This window comes from Sus scrofa, chromosome 9 (assembly GCF_054392235.1).
Source record: "Sus scrofa isolate SSC_HxYL_T2T_F1_AM1 chromosome 9, Sscrofa_HxYL_maternal_Yorkshire_Landrace_v2.0, whole genome shotgun sequence".
Classification (NCBI taxonomy): domain Eukaryota; kingdom Metazoa; phylum Chordata; class Mammalia; order Artiodactyla; family Suidae; genus Sus; species Sus scrofa.
In genome coordinates this window covers 32,447,388-32,472,446 of record NC_139391.1, presented here as the reverse complement: position 1 = coordinate 32,472,446, position 25,059 = coordinate 32,447,388, and the positions used below count along the sequence as shown (strand labels likewise).

The 25,059-nt window shown below is 36.6% G+C and overlaps 1 protein-coding gene across 4 annotated transcripts in view; it reads left to right on the top strand.

Moving 5' to 3' along the window:
• TRPC6 (transient receptor potential cation channel subfamily C member 6) overlaps positions 1–25,059 on the top strand; it is a 106,755-nt gene that overhangs the window by 40,108 nt on the left and 41,588 nt on the right. For all 4 annotated transcript variants that reach the window (XR_014815128.1, XM_084975824.1, XM_003357256.6 and 1 more), the window contains exon 2: positions 21,204–21,978. Coding sequence is in view for 2 of the 4 variants with exons in the window: in XM_084975824.1 (XP_084831950.1) it covers positions 21,204–21,978 (775 nt within the window). In the remaining 2 variants the exon portion in view is untranslated. The remainder of the gene's footprint in view (positions 1–21,203; positions 21,979–25,059) is intronic.

Below are 25,059 nucleotides of genomic sequence, written 5' to 3'. Positions count from 1 at the left end.
GCCTTCAGGTGATTCTGCATTGACAAACATTTTTAACATACCATGTATGTCAGAGGACCTAGTTAAAGGACAAAAGACTGCTCAGTGATGGTTCTTTTCGTGGTGCAGCAGAAACGAATCTGACCAGGATCCATGAGGACACAGGTTTGATCCCTGATCTTGCTCAGTGGGATAAAGATCCAGCGTTGCCATGAGCTGTGGTGTAGGTGGCAGACACAGCCTGGATTTGGTATTGCTGTGGCTGGTGTAGGCCAATGGCTACAGCTCCGATTGACCCTAGCCTGGGAACTTCCTTATGATGTGGGTGTGGCCCCAAAAAGAAAAAGGAAAAAAAGAAGACTGCTCAGTGCAAACTCCTGCTTTTACATGGGCCACTTAATTCCTTTGCTGCTGCAGCCCCATCTGAGGTCCCCTTAGGAGAGTGCTCCAAAGGCAGGGCTTTCACAGCTAGGGTGCTGCCTGGTATTTATCCTGGATTCCCATTTCCTTGGTCACTCCACCCTTCCTAATAAATAGACTGTGTATGCATTACCCTAATCCTATCATTGGCGGTATGTGAACTTCTTCCTGATCTTTCTTGGCTTTTTGTGAAATTTGAAGCTTTTTTAACATTTTGCTCTATCAACTTGTGTTACAAAATGAACTCTTATGTATCTACAAGTCTGGTATTTAAAATCCATGGGAATTTCTTAGCAAATGTACCTATTAGTCCTTATTTTCAACTGAAATTCAATTCATTAGTAGTTAAAAGGAGGAAAACTGTTCTTGTCCATGGTTCATGCCTCCTGCTTGCTAATAGGGCTATTCGCTTATTAGTTGGAAATTTCTAGATGTGTGACTTGGAAAGAATCATTAATATTTTCATGATTTCTGAAACCAACTGGTATGTGGTATTATTGTATAAATTATTCCTTAATATACACTCTTAGGTCAACTTAACCTCCCAGGAAACATCTAAAGACTTTTTCAATCTGTCAAAATCCTTTTTGGCTCAAAGAATTTTTATTGACACATTTACTTATGACTTCACATGTCTACGCATGTTTATAGTTTTCTAATATGTACAGGCAAGAAAGCACCACGTGACAAAGGCAGTTGTCCTATATCCTCATAAACTTACATGACAAGAGACAACTGATTACAAATGGGAGAGTTAATAATAATAGGAAAATAATCATAAGCATTTGTTGAGTGTTTACTGTGTGCCAAGTGCCAAGCTAAGCAACTCTTTATGTGTATTAGCCAGGTAACATAGAAGCCAATATTCTAAGGTAATATCTGTATTTTAAAGATTTTTTTAACCAAAGTATTTCATAATAAGATCATATTAGTATAAGATCATATTGTATATACTACTTTCTGATCTGCATTGTGCTTCCTGTTCAAATATAGCAGACATCCTTCCATGTCAGTATCTCGGAATCTAATATTTGGATAATAAATTAGTCTGATTTTTAAAAATATTGAAAACATAAATATACTATAAATGTATTTATTTATATAGGTATATAAATATATAAATCTGGCTATAAATATGGATATACAGATACTGTAGATTAAAATATTTTATATTCCCATTACATTCCAGAAAGGATTTGTGGTGGCAGGAATTTAAAGAACTAAAAACAAATTAAAAGGAGTAACTCTTTAGCTACTTCATTTTAAAACATGCTCTCTTGTAAACAGATAATTTCATAAAGGTGAATAATTAATAAATTTCAAATTGTGCACCATTGTTCCTATAAAAGCTGTAAAGTGTCCATGAAAATAATTAAATAACATCACACACAAACATACACACATATACACCCCCTTCACAAATGCATATAGTCTCTTGTTAACCTGGTATATAGTATTGGAACTCTGTTATCAAAAAATGTAAATTGTGAGAGTTCCCATTGTGGTTCAGTGGTAACAAACCTGACTAGTATTCACGAGGACGTGGGTTCAATCTCTGGCCTCACTCAGTGGGTTAAGGATCCCACGTTGCTGTGAGCTGTGGCGTAGATCGCAGACATGGCTTAGGTCTGGCATTGCTGTGGCTGTGGTATAGGCTTGCAGCTGCAGCTCCAGTTGGACCCCTAGCCTGGGAACTTCCGTATGCCACAGGTGTGGTCCTAAAAAAAGGAAAAAAAAAAAGAAAAATGTAAATTGTGAAATCTATGTTTTCTCTCAATATTATATAAGAACACTTACTTGCTGAATCCAATCATTATGAGCATAAAATCATAAGTAAAGCCAAAGTTTTTGCTTCATAAATTTTTTAAGTGTCCTAGAGTCTTCAATTTTAATTGAATATACTGGTTTCAAGTGTTTTTTAGACTTCAGAGTAATTGGTGAAAACATGTTTAACCAAGACTCAGAGGCAATAATTCAACAGAGCCTTGCAAAACCGAGGAACCTCATTTAGCATTTTCAAGAGAAGTGCAAATTTCAGAGAAAAATAAATATATTGCAGGAAATGAAAATCAAAAAGAAGGCATTACTTTTATTCCTGAAAAGTTATAATTACTATTCTCTTATAATGCTAGTCATATTTCCTTCTCCACTTTCAGTACTATGATGTATAAAATGCTACACAACCTTATACCTATACAATATTTTGAAATTGTAGCCTTTTTCATCTCTTCAGTGTTTATGTGTACAGTGAATAGTATAACTCATTAGAAACATAATTTAATTAATTATAGTTTAAAATGTACATTTCTTGTACTTTGTGAGATAAGCTTATTTAATTAAATCATCTTTTGATATTAAGAAAATTCTAGAAGGGATTTATATATACAAACAAAAGACAATTTAGAAATAACACATCTGGAAAAATCAACTCAGTAAAAAATAGCTATGGTTATTGATCTTGATTTTAAAAGGAGAAAGGAAAACTAATACTAATATATAATACATTTTTGAAAGTTAAAAATGTATGTCTTATATATAAGCTTCTAAGGACAAGAAAATATACCATACTTTAATGTTCATATTTAATATAATTTCACATAGGAATTAGCACTTAAAACTTTGATGGGAATGATAGTGGTTCTCCCTCTACTGGAAGAAACAATTCTATTATTTAGTGATGTCTACCTTTATCCCCATAAGTAGTCATTGCTCAAAGGAGAAGTGCATAATGGGAGAGAGATTCATATTTACACTTTTTCATTAATGTTTATATATTGAATACTTTCCACTTCCCAGATTGTATGAGGAGCTGGAAACGAGACGTATTTCTTGTCCTCTTGGACCTTACATTCTACTATGTGATGAAAATGCTTTGAGGCAAGCACCCTGCCGTGCAGGTACTGAGCACAAAGGGCTATGGAGCACAGAAAAGAAGTAGCTTCCCCTGTCCTAGGTCAGGAGGGCTTTCCAGATATGTTCCTTAGTCCCCATTCCTTCTACCTTACTTTAGGTCACCATCGTCTTGCATCCAGCTTTTAGCCATAGTGTCCTAACTGGTCAGCCACCTTCCCATCCCTTGCTCTCGTCTACTCAAAATCTAATTTAGAAGCTTTTAGTGTCTCAACATCAACCCTCGAGCTTAAGTCCAAACACAGTATTATGTCTCAAGAAGTCTTTCATGATTGGGCTGCCATTTTCCTTCCATCCTAATTCTAGCTGTCCTGCTACACTTGACCCTCAAGTGTAACTAAACTACCCTGAATTCTACGGACATATCATGTTCATGCTCATCATCTGCCCCTTGGTCATGCACTCCCTCTTTCTAAACATACTCTTCTCTTTTTTTTACTCATTCTTTAGATTTCAGTTCAGATGTATTTTTCCAAGCCAGAAATATGAGTATCATCCTACTCTCTTCCCTTTACCTTGTCCTTTCCATTTGGTCAGTCATCAAATCCTAAAAATTATAAGACTAAGCATCTTTGCTGGATTATTTTAAATTTTTTTGCTACTTATTAGAACAAATCTGCAAGGTTGGTGTTCTTGTTTAGTGTGGTTCAGTTACTGGCTCAATATCACATGCTTAATAGGTCCCAAATCTGGGATTCAGATCAAACTCCATCTGACTCCAAAGCCAAAATGCTCTCCTACATTGCCTTTCAATACTAATGACCATATGTGTTTGTTCCCAGAACAAACTTCTGACTTTGCGTGTTTAATTTCATTTTGTTTAATTGTTTTTTCCATGGTTATATAAAAATCAGTGGCCAACAAAAGTGGGCACTAGACTTTCACACATTTTCATCTATTTAATAATTCCTTTAAGATTTATACTTAAAGCAGTTGTCTATTTTAAGTGAGTCAGTGAGACTTAATTTCCTGCATATACATTTCTAAGGGATAGAAAGTGAGAAATAATTGGAAAGTGAGTGAAGCAGGGACTTTCATTTTGAATCAAAGAAAAATAAATTATTTAAAAAGTGTTTCAGACTTATCTCACTTTATATGTGGATTTCAACAAAGGTGAAGTCACAGATGCATAGAGTACAACGATGTACAAGGACAGGGAGGTGGGAGAAATGGGGAGATGTTGGTCAAAAGGTACAAAGTTGCAGTTTTGTAGGATGAACGGTCTAGAGGTATAATACACAGAATGATAATTAATAGTACTGTATTGAGTACTGAAAACTTGCTAAGACAGTAGATTTCAGGTGCCCTACCTTGATAAAAAAAAAAAAAGGTAACTATGTAAGTAAATGGATATTTTAATTAGCTTGACTGTAGTGATCATTTCACTATGTATACATGTATCAGATCATCATATTGTAAACTTTCAATATAATCAATTTTTATTAAAAAATAAAGAAATTCTTATCAGGCAAAAATGTCATTATAGTTAGGAATCTCCTACTAGCAATTTTTTTTAATATTGCAAATGAACTGTAGGAAATTATACCATCCATAGATAACAATTGTTATCAGATTTTGCTGTGTTCTATAAAAATTGCATATGTAACATAGTATACACATAGGTCATACTTCCTGCTACTTACTGTTTTGGGAAATGAGGAATGATGAAATGAAAAACCCAGCTTTGAAATCAGAGTTCTTGCAATATGATAGAATTACATTTGTGCTTAAATACACTCAGATCTCAGGGATAGAAAAGGCCTGATGGACACTGAAATCCTCTTATCTCGATAAACCCACCTGAGTGGTCTTGATGAACCCACAGTCCCTAATTTGTAAAAGTCAGACTATAGTGAAGATAAAAAAATAATATGAATGAGAGGTTACTTTTAGATTGGAGAAATGCTAATGAACCAATTGGAGGCAGGAGACTGGCTGTCACTGAGGAGCCCCATGTTGGCTTTGGCAAGGACAGAGCTCATCCAGCTTAGAGAGATACCTTCCAAGTTAACCATTATAGTTTTAAAACTACAAAGGAATACAGAGGCAGAGAAGTGAGAGAAGGAAGAATGTTTTCCTCAAATGTTGACATGGGAGCGACAGAAAATTTCATGTGGGATCACCATATCCATTTTTAATCTTTTAATGCAAAATTTGAAAATTTTTAAACAACTTTTTCCCACTTACATATACATGACTTAAATAATCACTGCAAGTAGAACAGAGTATTTGAGTCAAAAGTTAGATACATTTTTTATCTCAAATGAATAAGTTTGGTCTTTTTCAGTTTGTTTTGTTTTGATTTCAGTCAACAATAAATATTTGTGAAATGAACTCCTGTATAATCTAAAGGGAAATAGAGAATTTTTGCTTTTTTACTCTCCACTGAAGATTGAGGTTGGTTTTATGATAGAGTTAGTCTCCAAAGTTTAGTGGAATCGATTTTTATTTCTGCTACAATTTATTTAAAATATTTCATAATGAATACAAAAGAACAGAACATTCCAGGCAATGAAAGACAGTGGCCACCGTCTAGCTTTGAATATATATTAGAAACAATAAAGAACAAGAAGGGATAAATACAAGTTTGCAGAAACCATACCCATAGTTTAACTTGAAGACAGAGAATGATCAAACTTCAAAATAACTGTAATAAAAAAAAAAGAAAAAAATCTGCTAAATCCTAGTGCAATTCTCTGACTACTGTGGTGGTAAGAATAGGCTTTCTGGGTGGTGATGATGGCAAGGAGGCAACAAAAGCAGGATGGAGACTATTGCAATAACCTAGATGATGTGGCCTGGGCTAGGATGGGAGCATGATGTACTCAGATTGTGGATGCATTTTAAGGTATAGTTGAGAAGATTTCCTAATTAAAAGGTTTTGGGGTAGAAAAGAAAGAAAGAAGTCAAAGATAGATGCCACCAGAGTTTTGTTTTGTTTTTCCCTGAGTAACTAGAAGATTGGCGTGCCATCAACTAAGACAGGGAACAAGATAAGAGAAGCAGAAGTTGGAGAAAACACCATATTATTGAATGTTTTCCCCTGGTATTCACCTAGGAGAAATTCCACTTAGTCTACACGTTATTCTACTTAGTCTCTATTCTCCAAACTGTTGAAAACGAAGATAGTCTACTTATTTAAAATAAAGAAACAGAATCAAATATAGTATTAACTGGAATGGCCCTTAGAGATGGTTTTAAAAGTAAGAAAATGGAAGACCAGAGAGGAAAATTGATACTTTCCTCCAAGTTGAATTGGTAGTGAACATCTGAATGACCCAGTTGGCTCAGTGCCACAATAATATCAATGAGTGATGTACCCACAGATTATATCAGTACTCTGGGCTTCAGCTAGGGGATGAAGATTATGGACCCAGCCAACTCCTGCCTTTTCTACTTTTATCTGGCCACAATCTATGTGGGGAAAAAATTAGCATCGGTAATGGAAATGTATGAGAAATAATGGTTGTTTGTTAAATTCGATCTTTATCATAAGAAAATCCCTTAACAGGACCAGAAACTTTAAATAACAAATTTATTTTTAAGGTAATAACATCTTGGAGTGAAAATGAGTCAACAGTTCAGGGTTACAAGAAGCTATGAAAAATTGTGCAAGTTATTTGGAGCCTCAGTTTTCTCATACAGAAAAGTAACTACATGATTAAAAATAATTTTTCTACATTTCCTCTTCCAATAAACCTTAAGACTGGTATCTGAAAAGTGAGAAAGTTGAAAGACACAATTTCCAAGTACCTTTGTGAAACTTCTGGTCTGTGCTCCTACCATTATTGCCTTGGTGGGTAAAATCAAAGTGATGCAGTAATGTATCCCATACATTCAGACATTTAAGTAACATTCACTCAGTGACTGATGGCATTAATAAAGAATCACAGAGAGTAGGTGCATAGAGGAAATATGACCCTTGGGCAGGGTTCTCAATTTTAAATTTAGCATAGCCATACAATGCAGTTAATAAAAATGGTGTGAGTTACGTCTATAGGAACTGATGTTCATTTTTATCATAAAAAAGGGTAAGGTAAGAATAACTTCTTTATGGAAAAGTCAACCTTTTTTTTTTTTCGTTCACGTGATACCAAAGCCTCCAGAATTTAGTTCAACTAAGTTTATTTTGTATTGTATCAAAACAATAGCCTCACTGATTTCACTGACTTTGTATTTTCCTTATCACCTTACTTTAGGAAAGTCATGTAACTTATGGCTCAAGTTTCCTTGAAAGTCCCACTTTCAATAGAAGCTCATTGGCCACACCCCTAAAAGTTGAATATAGCTGCAAACTGAGATAGACACATTCCATCCCTGGCTTGGCATAACTAGTAGCTTTCCAGTTACTATAGCTAGTCACACTATGTAGCTTTCAGTGTAATTCAGGTTTTTTTTTTTTCCTGTGAAATTGTTTTTTAAAATACAGATATTATAATACCAAGTGAAGTAAGTCAGAAAGACAAAAATGATACAATATCACTTATATGTGGAGTCTAATAAAAATGACACAAAAGAACTTATTTATAAAACAGAAACAAGTTCACAGATTTCAAAAGCAGTCTTATGGTTACCATAGGTGAAACCGTTTTGGGGAGGGAGGAATTGGGAGTATGGGAATAACACATACAGACTATTGTATAGGAGAGATGACTAACAAGAACCTACTGTATAGCACAGGAAAATCTACTCAACAGTAACCTATATGGGACAAAGAATGAATATGTTTATATGTATGATTGATTCACTTTGCTATACACCTGAAACTAATACAACATTGTAAGTCAACTATATTTATTAAGTTACACTCTACTGAATCTATTAAAGTGTAATTAATAAAAAATAAAGTAAAATAAATCTTCTAAAAAAATGAAAGAAAGTGCAGACCAAAAGAGGAGACGAAGCAAAGAAAGACCTCGGCTGATAAGCTATTTTTTTCTTTTTTTTCTTTAGGACCTCACGTGTAACATATGGAAGATCCCAGGCAAGGGGTCAAATCAGAGCTGCAGCTGCTGGGCTATGCCACAGCCACAGCAACACCAGATCCTCAACCCACTAAGGGAGGCCAGGGATTGAACCTATATCATCATGGATACTAGTCATATTCTTAACCCACTGAGCCACAGTGGGAACTCCTGATAAGCTATTTCTAAAGACATTATGGAATAGGCAGGAAAAGGGCCAGTCCCTTCCCCCCTGATGTGGTTTGCCATGACCTACTCCCTTGGAGCAGAGTCAAGAGCAGCAGAAGCCTGGCCAGATATCTCATCAGATGTCTGGCCAGATGCTGCAGCTCTTGTGAACCCTGTGTTTCCCAGGACTCACTAGTAGTTGTTCACTGCCTAACACACGGGGCCCTTGTAAACTCTCAGGAAAGCTGGAGCCACGATGGACACAGACTCTGCTCTGCTTTTCCTATCGTAGGAGCCTCTCCCCAGCAGTGTAGCAGTGGCAATATTTCCCTTTCCTTATTCTACCAGGATTGTGCTATATACTTATTTTTTCCAAGCCAATCTATCTTATTGTGGCATACAAAATGGAAGAGCTGTAATAATAAAGTTAAGAATGTTTAGCCCATAAGCCAGGTAGTGGTGCAGTGGTTACTTGGAGTGCATGGGAAGATAGCAATTCAAGAGAGACACACAGAGTTTTCAAAGTTATCAGTGGTTTAATTCTTAGAGGGCAGATGGGGGGCAGGGGTGGTAAATTGTGTTAATTTTACTATTAAGCTTAACATTGTAGCTCTTTTCAGCATGCATATGTCATAGTAATAAAATTAAGATTGAAAAAATGAAAGGCAACATCTGCAAACCTAAACAATCTTGCTTTGCCACTTGTTATTAGTATGAATTTGAGTGTTCTGTATATCATAGCTAGTTCTAGGAACTAGGAACTCCATAGAGAGTTCATGACATTTTTCTAGGGTATTTAGTCTTAGGTTTTTTCCGCTGTATTAAAAAATAGAACAAAAAACAATGCTTTTCTCTCTACATAATGTTCCTAGAATCCAGGTCTATTCCTGAACATTTCTTCATATGGAATGTGGAAGTAACAGAGCCAACTTCACCAACTGCCATGAAAATTACATAAAATAACATCAATATAGTGATTGGCACATAGTAAACCTTAGTAATTTTCAGTTCTCTTCCTCCCAGTTCTAGTCAAATTAATTTATTCTTTATTTTTAATATTTATGTTATTTATTTATTATTTTATTTTTTTAGGGCCATACCTGTTGTACATGGAAGTTCCTGTGCTAGGGGTCAAATCAGAGTGCAGCTGCCTTCCTACGCCACAGCCACAGCAATACCAGATCCGAGCTGCATCTGCAACCTATGCCGAAGTCTGCAGCAACACCACATACTTAACCCACAGAGTGAGGCCAGGGATCCAAGCTGCATCCTCAAGACTATTAGTCAGTTTCTTAACCTGCTAAGCGGCAATGAGAACTCCTCAAATTGATTTAATATATATTTCATAAGAGCTTATCTGGTAATTTTATTTATATTAAATTATTTTATTTTTTGTTGAGAGACAATTGACATATAAGACTGTGTTGATTTTAGGTGTACAACCTAATGATTTGATATTCCTGTGAATTGCAACATTGTCAACAGCCAAGACACGGAAAAAACCTTAGTGTCCATGGGTAAAGAATGTGATGTAGATACGCAATCACACAATAAGTTCTCTGTATCTATGAGTCCAAGTTTTTATTGTTTTGTTTTGTTTAGCTGCCACATATGCGAGATTATCCCATGTTTTTCTTTCTCTGTCTGACTTATTTAACTTAGCATAATGCCCTTGGGATCTGCCCACATTGCTGCAAATGGCAGGATTCCCTTGCCTTTTTTTTCTTTTTTATGGCTGATTGATATTCTATTGTACATATGTATCAAACTTTCTTTATCCTTTATCCACCCATAAACATTAGAGTTCTTTACATGTTATGGCTATTGAAAATAATGTTGCAGTAAACATGAGGGCACAGATATCTTTTTGAAATAGTTATTTTTTTTGGAATATATATATAAAAGTGGGTTACTCAATCATATGGTAGTTCTGTTTTTAATTTTTTGAGGAATTTCCGTATTTTTTCAATAGTGGCTGTACCAATCTATATTCCTACCAATACTTCACATGCATTTTAATTTTATTTATGTAAATTTTATATAATATTATTTGTAAAGCTAGAAAAATAGGGGTAACTGTATAGTGTAGTTACAATTTTATTGGCACAATTTTTTGTATTGGTATACAAAAAATCAAACTCTACCAAATTGCCATATTTCATTCTCACCAAGGGTAGATAAATACATTTGAATTTATGACAAGCAAAACTTATTTTAAAATACAGTAGAATAATAATAACTAAGACTATTTATTGAGCACTTATCAAGTAGTAAATGCTTTCTATTATCTTTACTTCAGTGAGAATAATGAGTGCTTACTGCCTACGATTGTTAAGATTACTTAAGACTTGCAAAGCACTTGGAAAAGTGACGAGCCATACCTATACCAGTATTGTACATATTTTATTTTATTTCAAATAAAATATTGTACATATTTTATTTCAAATATTTCAAGTAAAATATGTACAATAGTGTAACCCTCCCACCAATCTTGTGAAACAGGATCATTATTATCCTGATTTGGAGGAAGCCAGATAGTCAACAAATGGGCAGATCAGACCCTGAATCCATGTCTGGTTACTCTAGCATTTGTGCTTTAAACAACTGAATCTGAGGCATTTGGTGAAAATTTTTGAATTTGATCATGGGGATGAGGAAAAAAATGGTGCGTAGCTTTCAAAAGCTTGACATGAAGTTAGGAATGGTATAAGGGAAAAAGTGTACAGGTTAGTTTTGAAAGTCATTGGGACAACATTTGCTATCTATGATGCTTTCTAACACTTTGTCCTATATTTCAAAGAGGCCAGTCTATTTAAAAGAGAGCATTGAGGCTGATTGGGAGATCATAGTTAAATCAAGTGTGTTTATAAAAATTGATTGACACAGTCTTGCGACCACTTTAATATTCAGATATGAAATTATTTTATCCAACAAATTCGTGATCTAAATAAAACCTAGTTTTTTATTAATTAGATGACATCCTTCTTGGTGGAAGAAATTCTAAATAAATAGACTGTAATAAGGAAGTAAAGCAAATATGGTTACATCTACAGAGTGGTCTGTTTACCTTCCCCTTAGCTGCTGAATGATGCAGAAACATTAAGAAGTGTCATCCTTGCTTGGTAAATACAGGACACACTTCTTTTCAAAATTTACCTCTCAGCACAGGAAATTTGTGTGATACAGTTGTGACACATTTGCTTAATGATAATTGACATGCTACCTAACTGTATAGCAAAAAATGTGTCCTTGATTTGGAATAAAATAGTTTTTTTGGGAAACTCCTGAAAATGTGAAAAAACAAGATGCTCTCCATTAATTTTTCTTTCATACTCTTTTATTACTTGTTCATTAATTTATAGATTCATAGTATTTTGTGCCTGGCTTGTGCTTGGTCTCGGAAAATGAAATGAGTTTGGGTCTTAAGAGCACATATGTACAAGGGTAAGAGGAATACACAATCAGAAGATGAAGAGAGATTAGAACATAGGTTAAAAACAGTGCAAACAAGGCTGAGTTACAGAATATGCTGAATATTTATTTTAAAAAGTAAGGCAAAGAAGAGGCCTTTTTATCCATGTTTATGTACCAGAGCAATAAGAAAGAAAAGAAAGAGTCAATTTGTTGTTTGGGGCACATGGTACATGTTTAAGAGATGGCATTAGGGAAAGAAAAGCTATTTAATGACTGCTTGGCTTCCACCTTGCTTATTAAACAGAACGTCTTCAAACTGGAAAGCTTTGAACAATTATGATTAAGAGGGTTTGAAGTCCATAAGAGATGAGACATCAAATTAAGCTGAATCTCACAAAACACCAGTTTCATAGGAACCCTGCAAAATAACTGCTATCCTTTCCACTCCACCTCATCCACCCATTTTATTTAATTTATTTTTTATTATTAAATTATAGTTGATTTACAATGTTGTGACAATTTCTGCTGTACAGCAAAGTCACCCCAGTAATACATATATACATCCCTTTTCTTATATTTATCTTCCATCATGGTCTATCCCAAGAGACTGTGTATAGTTCCCTGTGCTATACAGTACTTATCCATGCTAAATGTAATAGTTTGCCTCTACCAACTCCAAACTCCCTGTCCATCCCACTTCTTCCCCCTTCCCCCTTGGCAACCACAAGTCTGTTCTCTACATTAGTGGGTCTGTTTCTGTTTTGGAGATAGGTTCATTTGTGCCATATTTTAAATTCCACATGTAATGATATCGTGATATTTGTCTTTCTCTTTTGGCTGACTTTGCTTAGTATGAGAATCTATAGTTGCATCCATGTTGCTGCAAATGGCATTGTTTCATTCTTTTTAATGGCTGAGTAGTATTCCATTGTGTATATGTACCACATTTTAATCCATTCATTTGTTGATGAACATTTAGGTTGTTTCCATGTCTTGGCTGTTGTAAATAAGCTTCCATCAACATTGGGGTACATGTATCTTTGTGAATTGTAGTTTTGTCTGGATATATGCCCAGGAGTGGGATTGCTGGATTATGTGGTAGTTTTATATTTAATTTTCTGAGGAACTTTCATCATACTGTTTTCCATAGTGGTTGTACCAATTTACATCCCCACCAACCGTGTAGGTGGGTTCCCTTTTCTCTACACCCTCTCCAGCATTTGTTATTTGTATTAATGCTGGCCATTCTGACTGATGTGAAGTGGTACCTCGTTGTAGTTTTGATTTGCATTTATCTAAAAATAAGTGATGTTGAGTATTTTTTCATGGGCCTATTGGTCATCTGTATGTCTTCTTTGGAGAATTATCTATGTAGATCCTCTATAGGTCCTTCTTTGGAGAATTATCTATGAAGGTCCCATTTTTGGATTGGGTTATATTTTGTTGTGGTTGTTGTTGTTTTGAGTTGTATGAGTTGTTTGTGTATTTTGGAGATTAAGCCCTTGTCAGTTGCATTGTTTGCAACCATTTTCTCCCATTACATAGGTTGTCTTTTAGGTTTTTTTAAAAATGATTTCCTTCATCCACCCATTTTAGAGCTAAGGAATCTGAGGCTCAGAGAGATGATATAGCTAGTAAGTGGCAGAGTCCAGATTTCCAACAAAGCCTGTCTTTCTGCAAAGTGATGTTCTTCCTGGTATTTCCTATAGCTTCACAGAGTTGCCAAAAGTCCAGATCCCTAAGGACTTACTTCTCAGAAACTGTAAATTTGGCCTTAATTTTTCTAACTTATGAATTTGAATGATATAAGTTCCAAATTCCTCAGGAAAAAACCCTTGAGCTGGAGACCCAATAGTTGAGTTCTGAATCTTGAATCTCCTAAATTAGAATCCTTGGCTCGTAGAGAGTTATCTAAATTTTTACCTTCTGTTGTATGGTATAAATGCTAAATGTTGACCTGAGATCAGCAATGGAACTCAGACCCCAGCTTCAGCCCTGAGCCCTCAACCTTTAGTTAAACTGAGCCAGGAATAAGAAGTCGCTTTGTTGAGGGGAATCCTGTACATTCCAGCCAGAATGGACATCTTTCCAGTCTCTGTGGACTCTGCAGGCATGGTTCTCTTTGCCTGGAGTGGTTTTTATCCTCTTCCATCCCTTCTACCAACTTCTCCCTCTTTCTTACAAGTTAAATGTCTTCAGAAGGCTTTCCCTAACCCACAGATTGAGTTGAAAACTCTTTGTTATTCATTTATGTAGCACATTGGACCTTTTCTTTAGTAACATGCATCACTTTTTTTAAACTTTTCTCTCTTCTGCCATGCTTTAAGTGTCTTTCCTTGCTGTATTCCTTGCTCCATGTGCTTAGCAAAGTGCCTGGGACAGCAAATATGTGAACTGATGAATGAGCGAACTGTTAAGATCATGATGATGGATGTGAGATTTGATAGTAGTGTCTAAACTCATGTTGGATCTGTGAAGAAAGGCATTCCACAATTTCAGTTTCTAAATAAATTAAACAATGCACCGCATCTTCTAATCATCTTTCTCTATATTTATACTCTCTGATACATTCCAGGTATATATATGTTACCTACCTGGCCTCTTGGCCTTACTTAATCAACAGAAATTGATAAGAGGCCAGGCAAAAAATTCAGGAAAGATTTTTTTGGGGGTCTCCTGCTGCAGCAGGGAACAGCAAAAACAAGTAATAGGTTCCCTTGCTTGTTCACTTCCTGAGGAAAGGCAAGCTGGGTCCTAATATGGGATGAGGGTAGGGGTGGGTCCAGGAGTCAGGCCAGAAGGGTGGCTCAGGTGGTTTGCTCACCCCTTTGGTGGTGTTATATGCAGGGGACATGTATGGTGTCCTGCTTTTGCTCTTCATTTTTCAGAAGTGGCAGTTGGGGTGTTTTTTTTTTTAGTTTTTTTTTTTAATCTTGTTTATAATTTGCCTCTACTGCACATGCATGCAGTTATTTTTAGTCCCTAATAGATTCTTTGTATTTTGTTACTCAAGGAGATGTTTATCCAAGTACAAGCACAGCAGCCACTTTAGCAAATGGTCCTGAGTCCCATGTCCTAGCCTGTCTCATATTGACTTAAACCTGCACTGTGAGCAGTTAGATTTAGCCTGCAAGGCAGAGGTTTGAGAGCGTGTTCCAGACCCATTGTTGAAATCTGTTTCTTTAGCACTGTTATCTCCAGCAGTCAGAGGCTTCAGCCTATGCTGAACACAAAATTTCCACAACTCTGAATGTTTCTATGACATCACATTGCCCTCCTTCTCACCCCCGGAGTTGTTCATCATAAGCCTCATATGAACGTTAACTTAAATGCAGATGGATGAATCTTAGTGAAGACTCATTTTTTTTAAGATAATGGACTGCCTGAAATTGAATGTGGGTGTCTTTCCTGACAGATAGCTTAAAGAAGGGAAAAATAAGCTCAGAAAGGTGAGAACTGATGATGCATCAGTGACTCATAATAAAAATTATACACTTACCATTTTCTCTGTGCATATGTTTTCATCAGTGATTTCTAAAGGATATAATCATGGAAAAGTCAAATTCATCTGTAGGGTATGTGTTGGGTATAGTTGGCTTGGCTCTTATGGTCTGCTATTCATCCTTTGTACACCGTCCTCTACCTGGGGGGTTGGCACAAATGCAGACCTGTGTGGCCTGCATCAATGGGCTCCCTTGTCCCCAGGCTTTGGGTTGGTGTGGGCTATGGAAGGACCCCTATGGGTTATTAAAGGATAGGAGAGTGAGGCCAGGCTATCAATTCCCCTGGCTCTCTCCTCAAGGGTTGACTCTTAACCTCAAGCAAAGGTCAAAAACTCTATCAAATGGCCCTTGCCTTATATTTACCACATTTAACTGCTTGTAACTGCTTCTTCCTTGTGCCCATGCTGTCCTAAGCCTACACTGTCCTATACCTGGGTAACCTGCCCTAGGCCGTGGTGCCATGTTGGATTTCCAAGCTTCTGCCAACACATTCCTAGTCTTTTCATTAAAGTCCCTGGATTACCCAATTCAGGTATTCTTTTTCCTGCCTGGAATCTGCATTATACAGAAGTTATCTGTGGGAAACTTTGCTTATGTAAACACACAGGACTATGATGGCTGTTGTTAATAAAAGCAAAGTGTTTAAACCTCTTTCTTTGATGAAATAATTGGTATATCTTTGTCTTGTATTACACATAAACTTTTTAATATTTCCAAGAGTACTGTGTCAAAATAGATCAAAGAAAGAAGAAGGAAGACCCGATACATGAAATAAATTAAACCATAAGCTGAAGGCTGAAAGGACATAATGAAATTTCAGACTTAGTTATTTTACAGAAAGTAAAGTTTCTGTAACTGTTTGATTATTTACTCATGTTTCCATTATCTCACCTAGTTTGGGTTCTAATTTATACAAACAAGATATCAACTGGTAATAACAATAAACAAAGATATTTTTCAGTCACACTTTTGCTGGCTCCCAACTAAAAGTGACAAACAGTTCAGGCTTCTATCATTTTGCTTCTCAGAGAAGTAAGGCAGTGGTGTGATGGAGTGTGACTGATCAAATAGAAAGTTGATATTTGATGAAATTAGAGGAGTCCATGGGGAAAATCAAAGCTAATTGAATCAAAATAAAGAATTGTCTTGTTGAAATTAATGAATAGTAATGAATAGTGAAGATGGGTGGTTATGCTTTATGTGCAGTGTCAAGGGTGGACAGAGAGAGCGATAGAGGTGAGAAAATATTAACTCTGCCTTTAAGAACAAGAAAATCTCCACTTCTGGATCAGGGACCAGCATGGATGCCATTTTAAAATATGCATTTCAATTTTCTCCCTTCCCTATTGAGCTTGCTGCTTGCTTGAAATGAATGCCAGCTGTTATGTATGTACTCCAGGACACATTGTGGTTCAACCTACATGTTATGTTCCTTTTGTTTTTTTGGTAGGGTTGTGTATCATAGTGATTTGCTGTTGGCTTAATAGAGAACAAACTGGCTTTGATTTTTATTCCTTTGACAAGAGAGGTTCATGCATCTGACATTATGTACGGAGTGCTTAATGGTGAGCCTTTCCACTAAGCACTGGGAATCCTGTGGTGCATAAGTCAAAAGATCCCCTGCTCTCATGGGAGGAAAGAAAACCACTCTTAATTGTTAATTGATCCCTCAATCCCAAAGGAAGGAACAGGGAAATATGGCTAGAGATGAAGTAGAGAAAAAACAGCCTCATTATAAAATTAGAATAAAATTACTTTTATCATTCATCATCCTAAAGTAGTATGCAAAATTCCTAGTTGTATTGGTTGTAAATCTCTAAATACCACATCTAATTTTTCCCATGGATAATTGTGTATGTAATAAAATATACATTCTAGAATTTTCTTTATTTTCATCTTTCTGGGATGAATCTAAAATCTACTCTTGTGGCTCTTCCATGCTGCCTAGAATAGTTACATGCTATTTATGTTTTTGACATTTTGCTTTGGTAGAACTGTGCTTTATTTAAATGTTTTAAGGATTTTTGAAGCAAAAAATAAAAGTGAATAGCTAGATACCTAATATGGAGCTGAGTTTGTATAGGAGCAGTTCCATTTGATAAAAGCACATCATATCTGAACAGGATGTAGAGGAAATTACTGCACATGCTCTGGCCTCACACAGTCTATTTGACTCAGAAGCTAATTTGCGTTGCTGGCATTTTCAATAGAGATGGATTATTCCATCTCTCACTATCTGGGGTAACAGGCACTATTTTGCCAACAAAAAGAATCAGGAAAATGAGATATGTAAAAACTATTGCTTTTATAACTCAATCAGTGTTTGAGTACCAAGGGGGCAGTGGCTGGTTACACTCTTTCCTAGAACTAGTATTTATGTAGTGTGTTAAAACAAATTGTAAAAATCCAGGCTTGAAAATGTAGGTTACTAAAAATTCAGCCATGCTAAATATGGCTAAAGGGAGAAGAAAACTCTTAATAAATATTTCTCTTAAATACAAGAGCCCACTTGGCGAAAGCATGCCCTTTAGCTGGAATGGAAGTATCTCTTTTGTTGACATAGTGTTTTGGGCTATTGTTCCTCTTTCTAACAGATGATTTTTCTTGCTTACATTTGCAGTCAATGTACAATTCTACAATCTAGTCTTGTAAAATCCATTCTCAGGTATATAATATAATCTAGCAACATCTAGTATCTTTCTTGAAAGGCTTCAAATGTTTGTCATTTTAAAAGCTGTTGGGCACATTTTGCTTTTGTGTTTGAAAGCCAAGGATTAAGCAGCACCACTTGTGACAAAATACTATACCTAGAGCCTTTTTTTGCTTCTTTAGGCAGCAGTTGGCAGCAGTTGGGGAAGGCAAGGAAACAGCAAACATGCATTTTGTTCTATCAACGTACAAATGCTTTCCTTTTATCTCATTACCCATACAAGGAGTACTGCCTTCATTGAGCATGTGATAGCTATCTTCCTAAAACAGTCTTAAATGCCTTTATAAACATTCAGTATCTGGCTTTGCTGTTGACAGCATGCTAAAGAGATGATGACAATCCAGGCCTTTTTATAAAAACATATCTGAAATTTATGTCACTGCATCTGATTAAAATTTGTGCTATCAAGGATGAAGACAGGGGAAGCTTTAAAATTGAAGAAAACATTTTCTTTGAATATTTTTGCTGTTCTTCAAAAGGATGGAAGGTATAGGTATGAAAGCCGTAATAGTTTAGAAGGAAATAGGATATCTCCTTAGGATTAGTGGCTTGCTAGGACAAAACTTTTTTTTTTTTTTTTTTTTTTTTTTTTAGTTACACAAAAATCCTTCTTGTACTCCCAGTACTTTCACCTCACTTTTATAAACCCCCTGATCCTGGCCCTTATCTCCTTTAATTTTACAGTTTTTCTTTTTCAAATCATTTACCATGTTCAGCAGATGTCTCCCCTCCCCCTAATCTTTGAACTTCCTCTTATCTACACCAAAAACTATGGAAGGTTATATATTCAGAAGATAAGAAAGGAAGTGAAAGGCTAATGAGGTTATTAGAAGCCAGAAAAGTGACAGAAAAAGGGAAGAGGGGTCAAGATTTCAGAAGGAAGATGATAGATGGTTGCTCATGCAACAAATCTTGATGACCTCTTGTCTCTTCCACTTCATCCATCCTGTTAACTCAGAAATAATGCTGCTCTTCTAGAAACTCACCTCTAAGTCAAGAGTCACCTTTTTGCCGAAATCAACAGTAGATTCTGGCTGATTCTTATAGGAGAAAATTATATTCTCTTTGAAAAGATATTAAAAGTAATATTTATTTTTTTAAATGGAGAAGGATATCTACTAAGGATCACTAGTTATTTGAGAAAAAAAATTGAATATAAAATATAAAACAAACTTAAAAATTAAAAAATAAAAACCAACATGAAAAAGCAACTTAGGAGTAAATTCTCTGAAGTGTTCTGATCTGTGTTAGAATTTTTATCACTGATGTCCCCAGAAGTAGATAAGATACTATGTCTTTGAAAGCAGACAAGGGATTATGAAAAGAAATATTTGAAGAACAAAAGATGTTCTTAAAAATTAAAGATGTAATAGCAGAAAAGATTTTTCAAAAGATATGTACCACAGCTCAAGGATAAAGTAGAGGAAATATGCCAGGGTATAATGCAGAAAGATAAATAATTGAACATAAGAGAGAAAAGATAAGAAAACTAAAGGATAATTCCAGAATGTCCAACATCCAAAAAGAAGGAGTTCCAGAAATGAAGAATGCTGTAAACAAGAATAAAAATTATGAGAGAAATAAGTCAAAAATATTCTTCCAAAAAAAGGGGGATATACTCTTTCACATTAAAAGGTTTACTGAGTGCCCAGAATGATGGAGGAGAAGAGAGTCCCTTCAATTAAAGAAAACATCATGTACTTCTAGGGCCCCAGAGACAAAGATAATTTCCAGAATTGCACTCCTTGAGAGCTACTACCAAAAACTAGAATCTAACAGAACAGGGCTTTCAAAATTATTGTCACACTAAAATTCTCTACCCAGCCAAGCTACCAATTAAGTTTGAAGGTAGGACAAAGTCATTTTTAGACATAAAACATTTCAAGAAATTTATTTCCTTTGCCTGCTTTCTCAGTCAGCTCCTGGGACATGAGCTCCATTCTCTAGGGAGGAAACTAAGAGGAAGATCTGGATACAGAAAGCAAGGAATCCAACACAAAAGCAAAGCAAAGAGAATCCTTGGAATGATGCTAAGGATCATTCAAAGAGGAAGATTCAAAGACAACCTATGTTCACCAAGTCTACACAGCAACTGGTCCAGTTTAACAGAATAGAAGGTTACAGAGAGATCCCTCAAGAAGCTAAGATTAAAAAACAACATGTAATATGTTGAAGGTTTAGAGAATATTTGTATTGATGGAGAAGAGAGTTTTGTTGAATGTCCTAAGTACATAGAACATTAAGCATATGGATACAGAAAGAGGATTTTTAATGACCGAGTTTCAGGACACAGGGAAGCAGCACCAGAAAAGATACCAGAGTATGATATATACTGCTTATCATAGCTATGGCTAATACATGTACTGTCAGAATGTAAATAGCTATCTAACAAGAGTTATAACTATACTGAAATGATAAGGGACCATGAAGCATGGTGTGTGTGTGTGTGTGTGAGAGAGAGAGAGAGAGAGAGAGAGAGAGAGAGAGACTCTCGCCTGACTCCTGCTATCCTTCCATTTTCAGCATGTCACCTTCTCCCAGAAGGTAGGTTAGATATTCTGCTTTAGGTCTCTCATGACAACCCAACAGCTGATAACAAGGTAAGGTGCTAATTGCCTGTTTCTCCCTTTGCACAGTAAGATTTATAAAGACAGAAAGGATTCTCTTTTTCTAACCATTGTTTTTTCCAAACCTTATAGAATGCCTGGCCCTGGCATAGGAGAGACTCAATAAATACATGTTGACTTGAATGGATTTGCTGTTTTCCTCCTTTTTTATATTTTTACACTCTATGTCATAATGGTGACATTTGGGGGCTTTCTTATATCTACACCATCTGTGCTTGAAAGACACATGTTAATCTCTCTGTGAATGGCACAGAAAGATGATAGGAATTGTCAGAATCTCCACCCCAAATTAAAATGTCAAAATCTGCAAAGTGCTTGGCTTTCTAAAAGGAAAAGTTCTTGGAGTCCATTAACAAATAAATTCATCTTCCTTTGTATTATAGTTGGTCTGGAGATGATGAGGCAACATCTAACATACTTGAAGATTGCATTAGATGAGTAGCAGGTCACTGGACACACTAAAATGCCCTTAATATGATTTGTTCACAATCTTTCAATTTTATTACAGCCGAGGCAGTGACAATAGACTGGCGCACCGGCGGCAGACAGTTCTCCGTGAGAAAGGGAGAAGGCTAGCTAACCGAGGCCCAGCATACATGTTTAATGATCACTCAACAAGCCTATCTATTGAGGAGGAACGCTTTTTAGATGCAGCTGAATATGGCAACATCCCAGTGGTGAGGAAGATGTTAGAAGAATGCCTCTCACTCAATGTTAACTGTGTGGATTACATGGGCCAGAACGCCCTGCAGCTGGCCGTGGCCAACGAGCATCTGGAAATTACAGAGCTTCTCCTTAAGAAAGAAAACCTCTCTCGGGTTGGGGATGCTTTGCTTTTAGCTATTAGTAAAGGTTATGTGCGGATTGTGGAAGCCATTCTCAGTCATCCAGCTTTTGCTGAAGGCAAGCGATTAGCAACCAGCCCCAGTCAGTCTGAACTCCAGCAAGATGATTTTTATGCCTATGATGAAGATGGAACGCGGTTCTCCCATGATGTGACTCCAATCATCCTGGCTGCCCACTGCCAGGAGTTTGAAATTGTGCACACCCTCTTGCGGAAGGGTGCTCGGATTGAACGGCCTCATGACTATTTCTGCAAGTGCAGCGAATGCAACCAGAAACAGAAGCATGACTCCTTCAGCCACTCCAGATCTAGAATTAATGCCTACAAAGGCCTGGCAAGCCCAGCTTACCTGTCATTGTCTAGTGAAGATCCAGTCATGACAGCTTTGGAGCTTAGCAATGAGCTGGCAGTGCTGGCCAACATTGAGAAAGAGTTCAAGGTAGGTCTTTTTTTCCCTTTTCTTTTTAGGTCACACCTGTGGCATATGGAAGTTTCTGGTCTAGAGGTTGAAGTGGAGCTGCAGTCGAGGGCTATATCTCAGTGTCCCCAACACCAGATCAGAGCTGCATCTGCCACCTATACCACAACTTGCGGCAATGCCAGATCCTTAACCCACTGAGCCAGGCCAGGGGTCTAAACTGCATCCTCACAGAGACTATGTTGGGTTTTAAACTTGCTGAGCCACACTGGGAACTCCCAAGGTAGGGAGGTCTTTAATAAGTCACAACCAAGATGTATTTACAGGCTTCCACCGTCTTCACACTCTGTTGGGTATCGTAGACAGTAGGCAAACTTATACGTCTTTTAACACACACTCTTTATAGTAAAAAATTGTGATCGCTATCATTTGGAGATGATCTACTGTACACTAGACATTTTACATTTTTGTCTAATCCTTATCATAACCTTGAGAAGATCTTAATTCCTTTTCAGGTGGAGAAATGGAGGTATAGAAAGGTAAGTAAGGCCCAAGATCTGTAACTGGTAAATGACAGAGCTGGGATCAGAATCCAGGGATGCTGTACTCTAGGAACCAGGTTCTTTCTCCTGTGAAACACTGTTTCTGTATTCAGGGCATGGTCAGCTATACTCACAGCTGCTGTTTAAGTCAGAAAGATGAATAAGGTAAAGGAAGTCAGTGTTTGATACATGCACAAATAAATATGGTATAAAGAGAAGTGAAACCACTAAACAGGGCTATAAGCAATGTCCTATAGCAGTCCAGAGAAAGTGGTATTTAATTCAGAGTAGGTTTCAAGGAAGTTACATGTAAGATGGTATTTCAGCCAAGATAACAGCCAAAGCAAAAGCTTATAGACTTGAAAGGAGTAGTCACTTAGAGGGGACTTTGATCAGTCTCTGAATAAAAGGCAGGTGAAAAGATACAGTGTTAGATGCTGCCATTGTCTGCATGCTTTGTGCTACATTTGGAGAGGATAAGATTTCAGATGCCCAGTGCAGGGTCTCTCTCTCTCTCTCTCTCTCTCTCTCTCTCTCTCTCGCTCTCTCTCTCTCTCTCTCTTTCTCTCTCTCTCTCTCTCTCTCTCACACACACACACACACCCCTTTAAATTCCCTCCACGGGTCACCTGACCTGTCTTATAGTGCCAATCATGTTCTACTGTACATTATTGTTATTTAGGGTGGACCTTTCTCCTTTACTCAGCCATACGCTGCTCGGAATCAGGTCTGATTCATCAAATAAAGCACTTCACAAAGATAAACAATTAGTTTTATTTTCTCTATTCTCTATGCTGTTAGAAAGTGTGTCTTTACATTTCATGCCTTGGGGGGGATCTCTCCTGTGCAGTTTCTAGGTGCTCACCTGTCACTGAAAAAACTCCAGCCTGGCATGTTTCCACCTGTCCTGGAGTCCTGTCTATCCAGGCAGGAAGGGGAAGGTAACTGGTGACTGGAACCCTCCAATGGCTCACAGGATGAAGGATGGAGGCTTTCCTCTAACTACCTGGCATTTGGGGGTGCAGGACAGCCATACCATCTCTTACAGTGCTGTCTCACTCTTTCCTACTTCTCTACTCCCGGGAATCAGTGAATCAAAGGACTCTGCTATCTTCACATTAGAGAAGTTTCTTCAAAATGTGATTAACATTTCTTAAATATTAACTTAAGGTTAATATTCAGATTTCTTTGAAGTCTGATTCAAAATTGTATTTAAATTTTATGAAATTTCACTGCTTAGGCTTCAGCATTTCTATTTCAGTTATGGCATCGTTCTTTACTCACCCCCTTCTCCAAACCACTGAAGAATATTACATTCTTTATTCGTTCATTCATTCACTCGCCTACATCTTTTGAGCCCCTGAATTGTACCAAATATATCGGGGAGAGTTGAGAATGAGGATGCAGATGAAGCACAAACACAGACATTTCAGTCAGTACTCCTGCCCTCAGTTATTTTATAATCTAGATCTGTGTGTAGGAAGTATGATATAAAGCATGACTAGTTTGGTCCTCAGAGGCAAGTGGGCCAAAGGTAAGAAGACTCACATCTAACCAGAACATGAAATTTTCATTGTCCCTTAACGACTTGCAAGATGTGAAGTTCCCTTTAGGATTTTTAGGATTTAGGGATCCAGACATTGCTTTTTTTGTTCACCACACTTTTTTTTTCTGCTCACATGTGTGAGGTATATGGATTAGGCACTTTTCCTCCATTTACGCGTGCTCTGTGTAGTTCCATTCTCTTTAGTAGTTTCCTAGAGCCTCTACTCCAGCTTACTTCTTAGTTAATGCCCTTTTCTCTGTGATGGTTTAAAAGGAAAAAAAAGAATAAATCTTTCTTAAAACATAAATCTCTTTAATAGTATGTTACTCCTAATATCTTTAAAAAATAAGTTTCAAATTAAATTAGTTTACTATCAAGAGGGTATCAGTTTAAAAAAAGTATGTCTCAGAATATACTTTTGTACTGCACAAGGAGAAAGGCTAGTTCTTGGCTTTTAATTTTTTTAAAGTTTTGTTGAAGTACAATTGATTTACAATGTCATTATAATTTCTTCTGTACAACACAGTGATTTGGTTATAGATGTACATATACCCATCCTTTTTTAGACTCTTTTCCCACATAGACCATCACAGAATATTGGGTAGAGTTCCCTGCGCTATACGGCAGGTCTTTTAAAAAAGTTGTTGACAAATACAAAACAAAAAGTCATAATGTTTTCTTTCCCACTAGATATGATACAGTAAAACAAAAATTTCACTCTCCAGACTAGTTTGGTCCTCAGAGGCAAGAACAGCCTCATATGAGGATGAGCCGCCATTGCTTTTGTGTGCAAACTCAGGGAAAGCACATCCTCCCACCACCGATGTGCTGTGATGCTAAACCTGTTCCCAGCATCTCACCCTCAGTATACAATAGGATGGGACCCAACAGGGCTAGAGAGATTGGTGTCTTGGGTGGGATTTCTTCCTAAGCCTATTCATCTACCCTTCAAACACAACTTCTCTTTTCTTACTTTAGTTTTTTGCATTTAAGATTTATTTTTTGTTTTTTTAA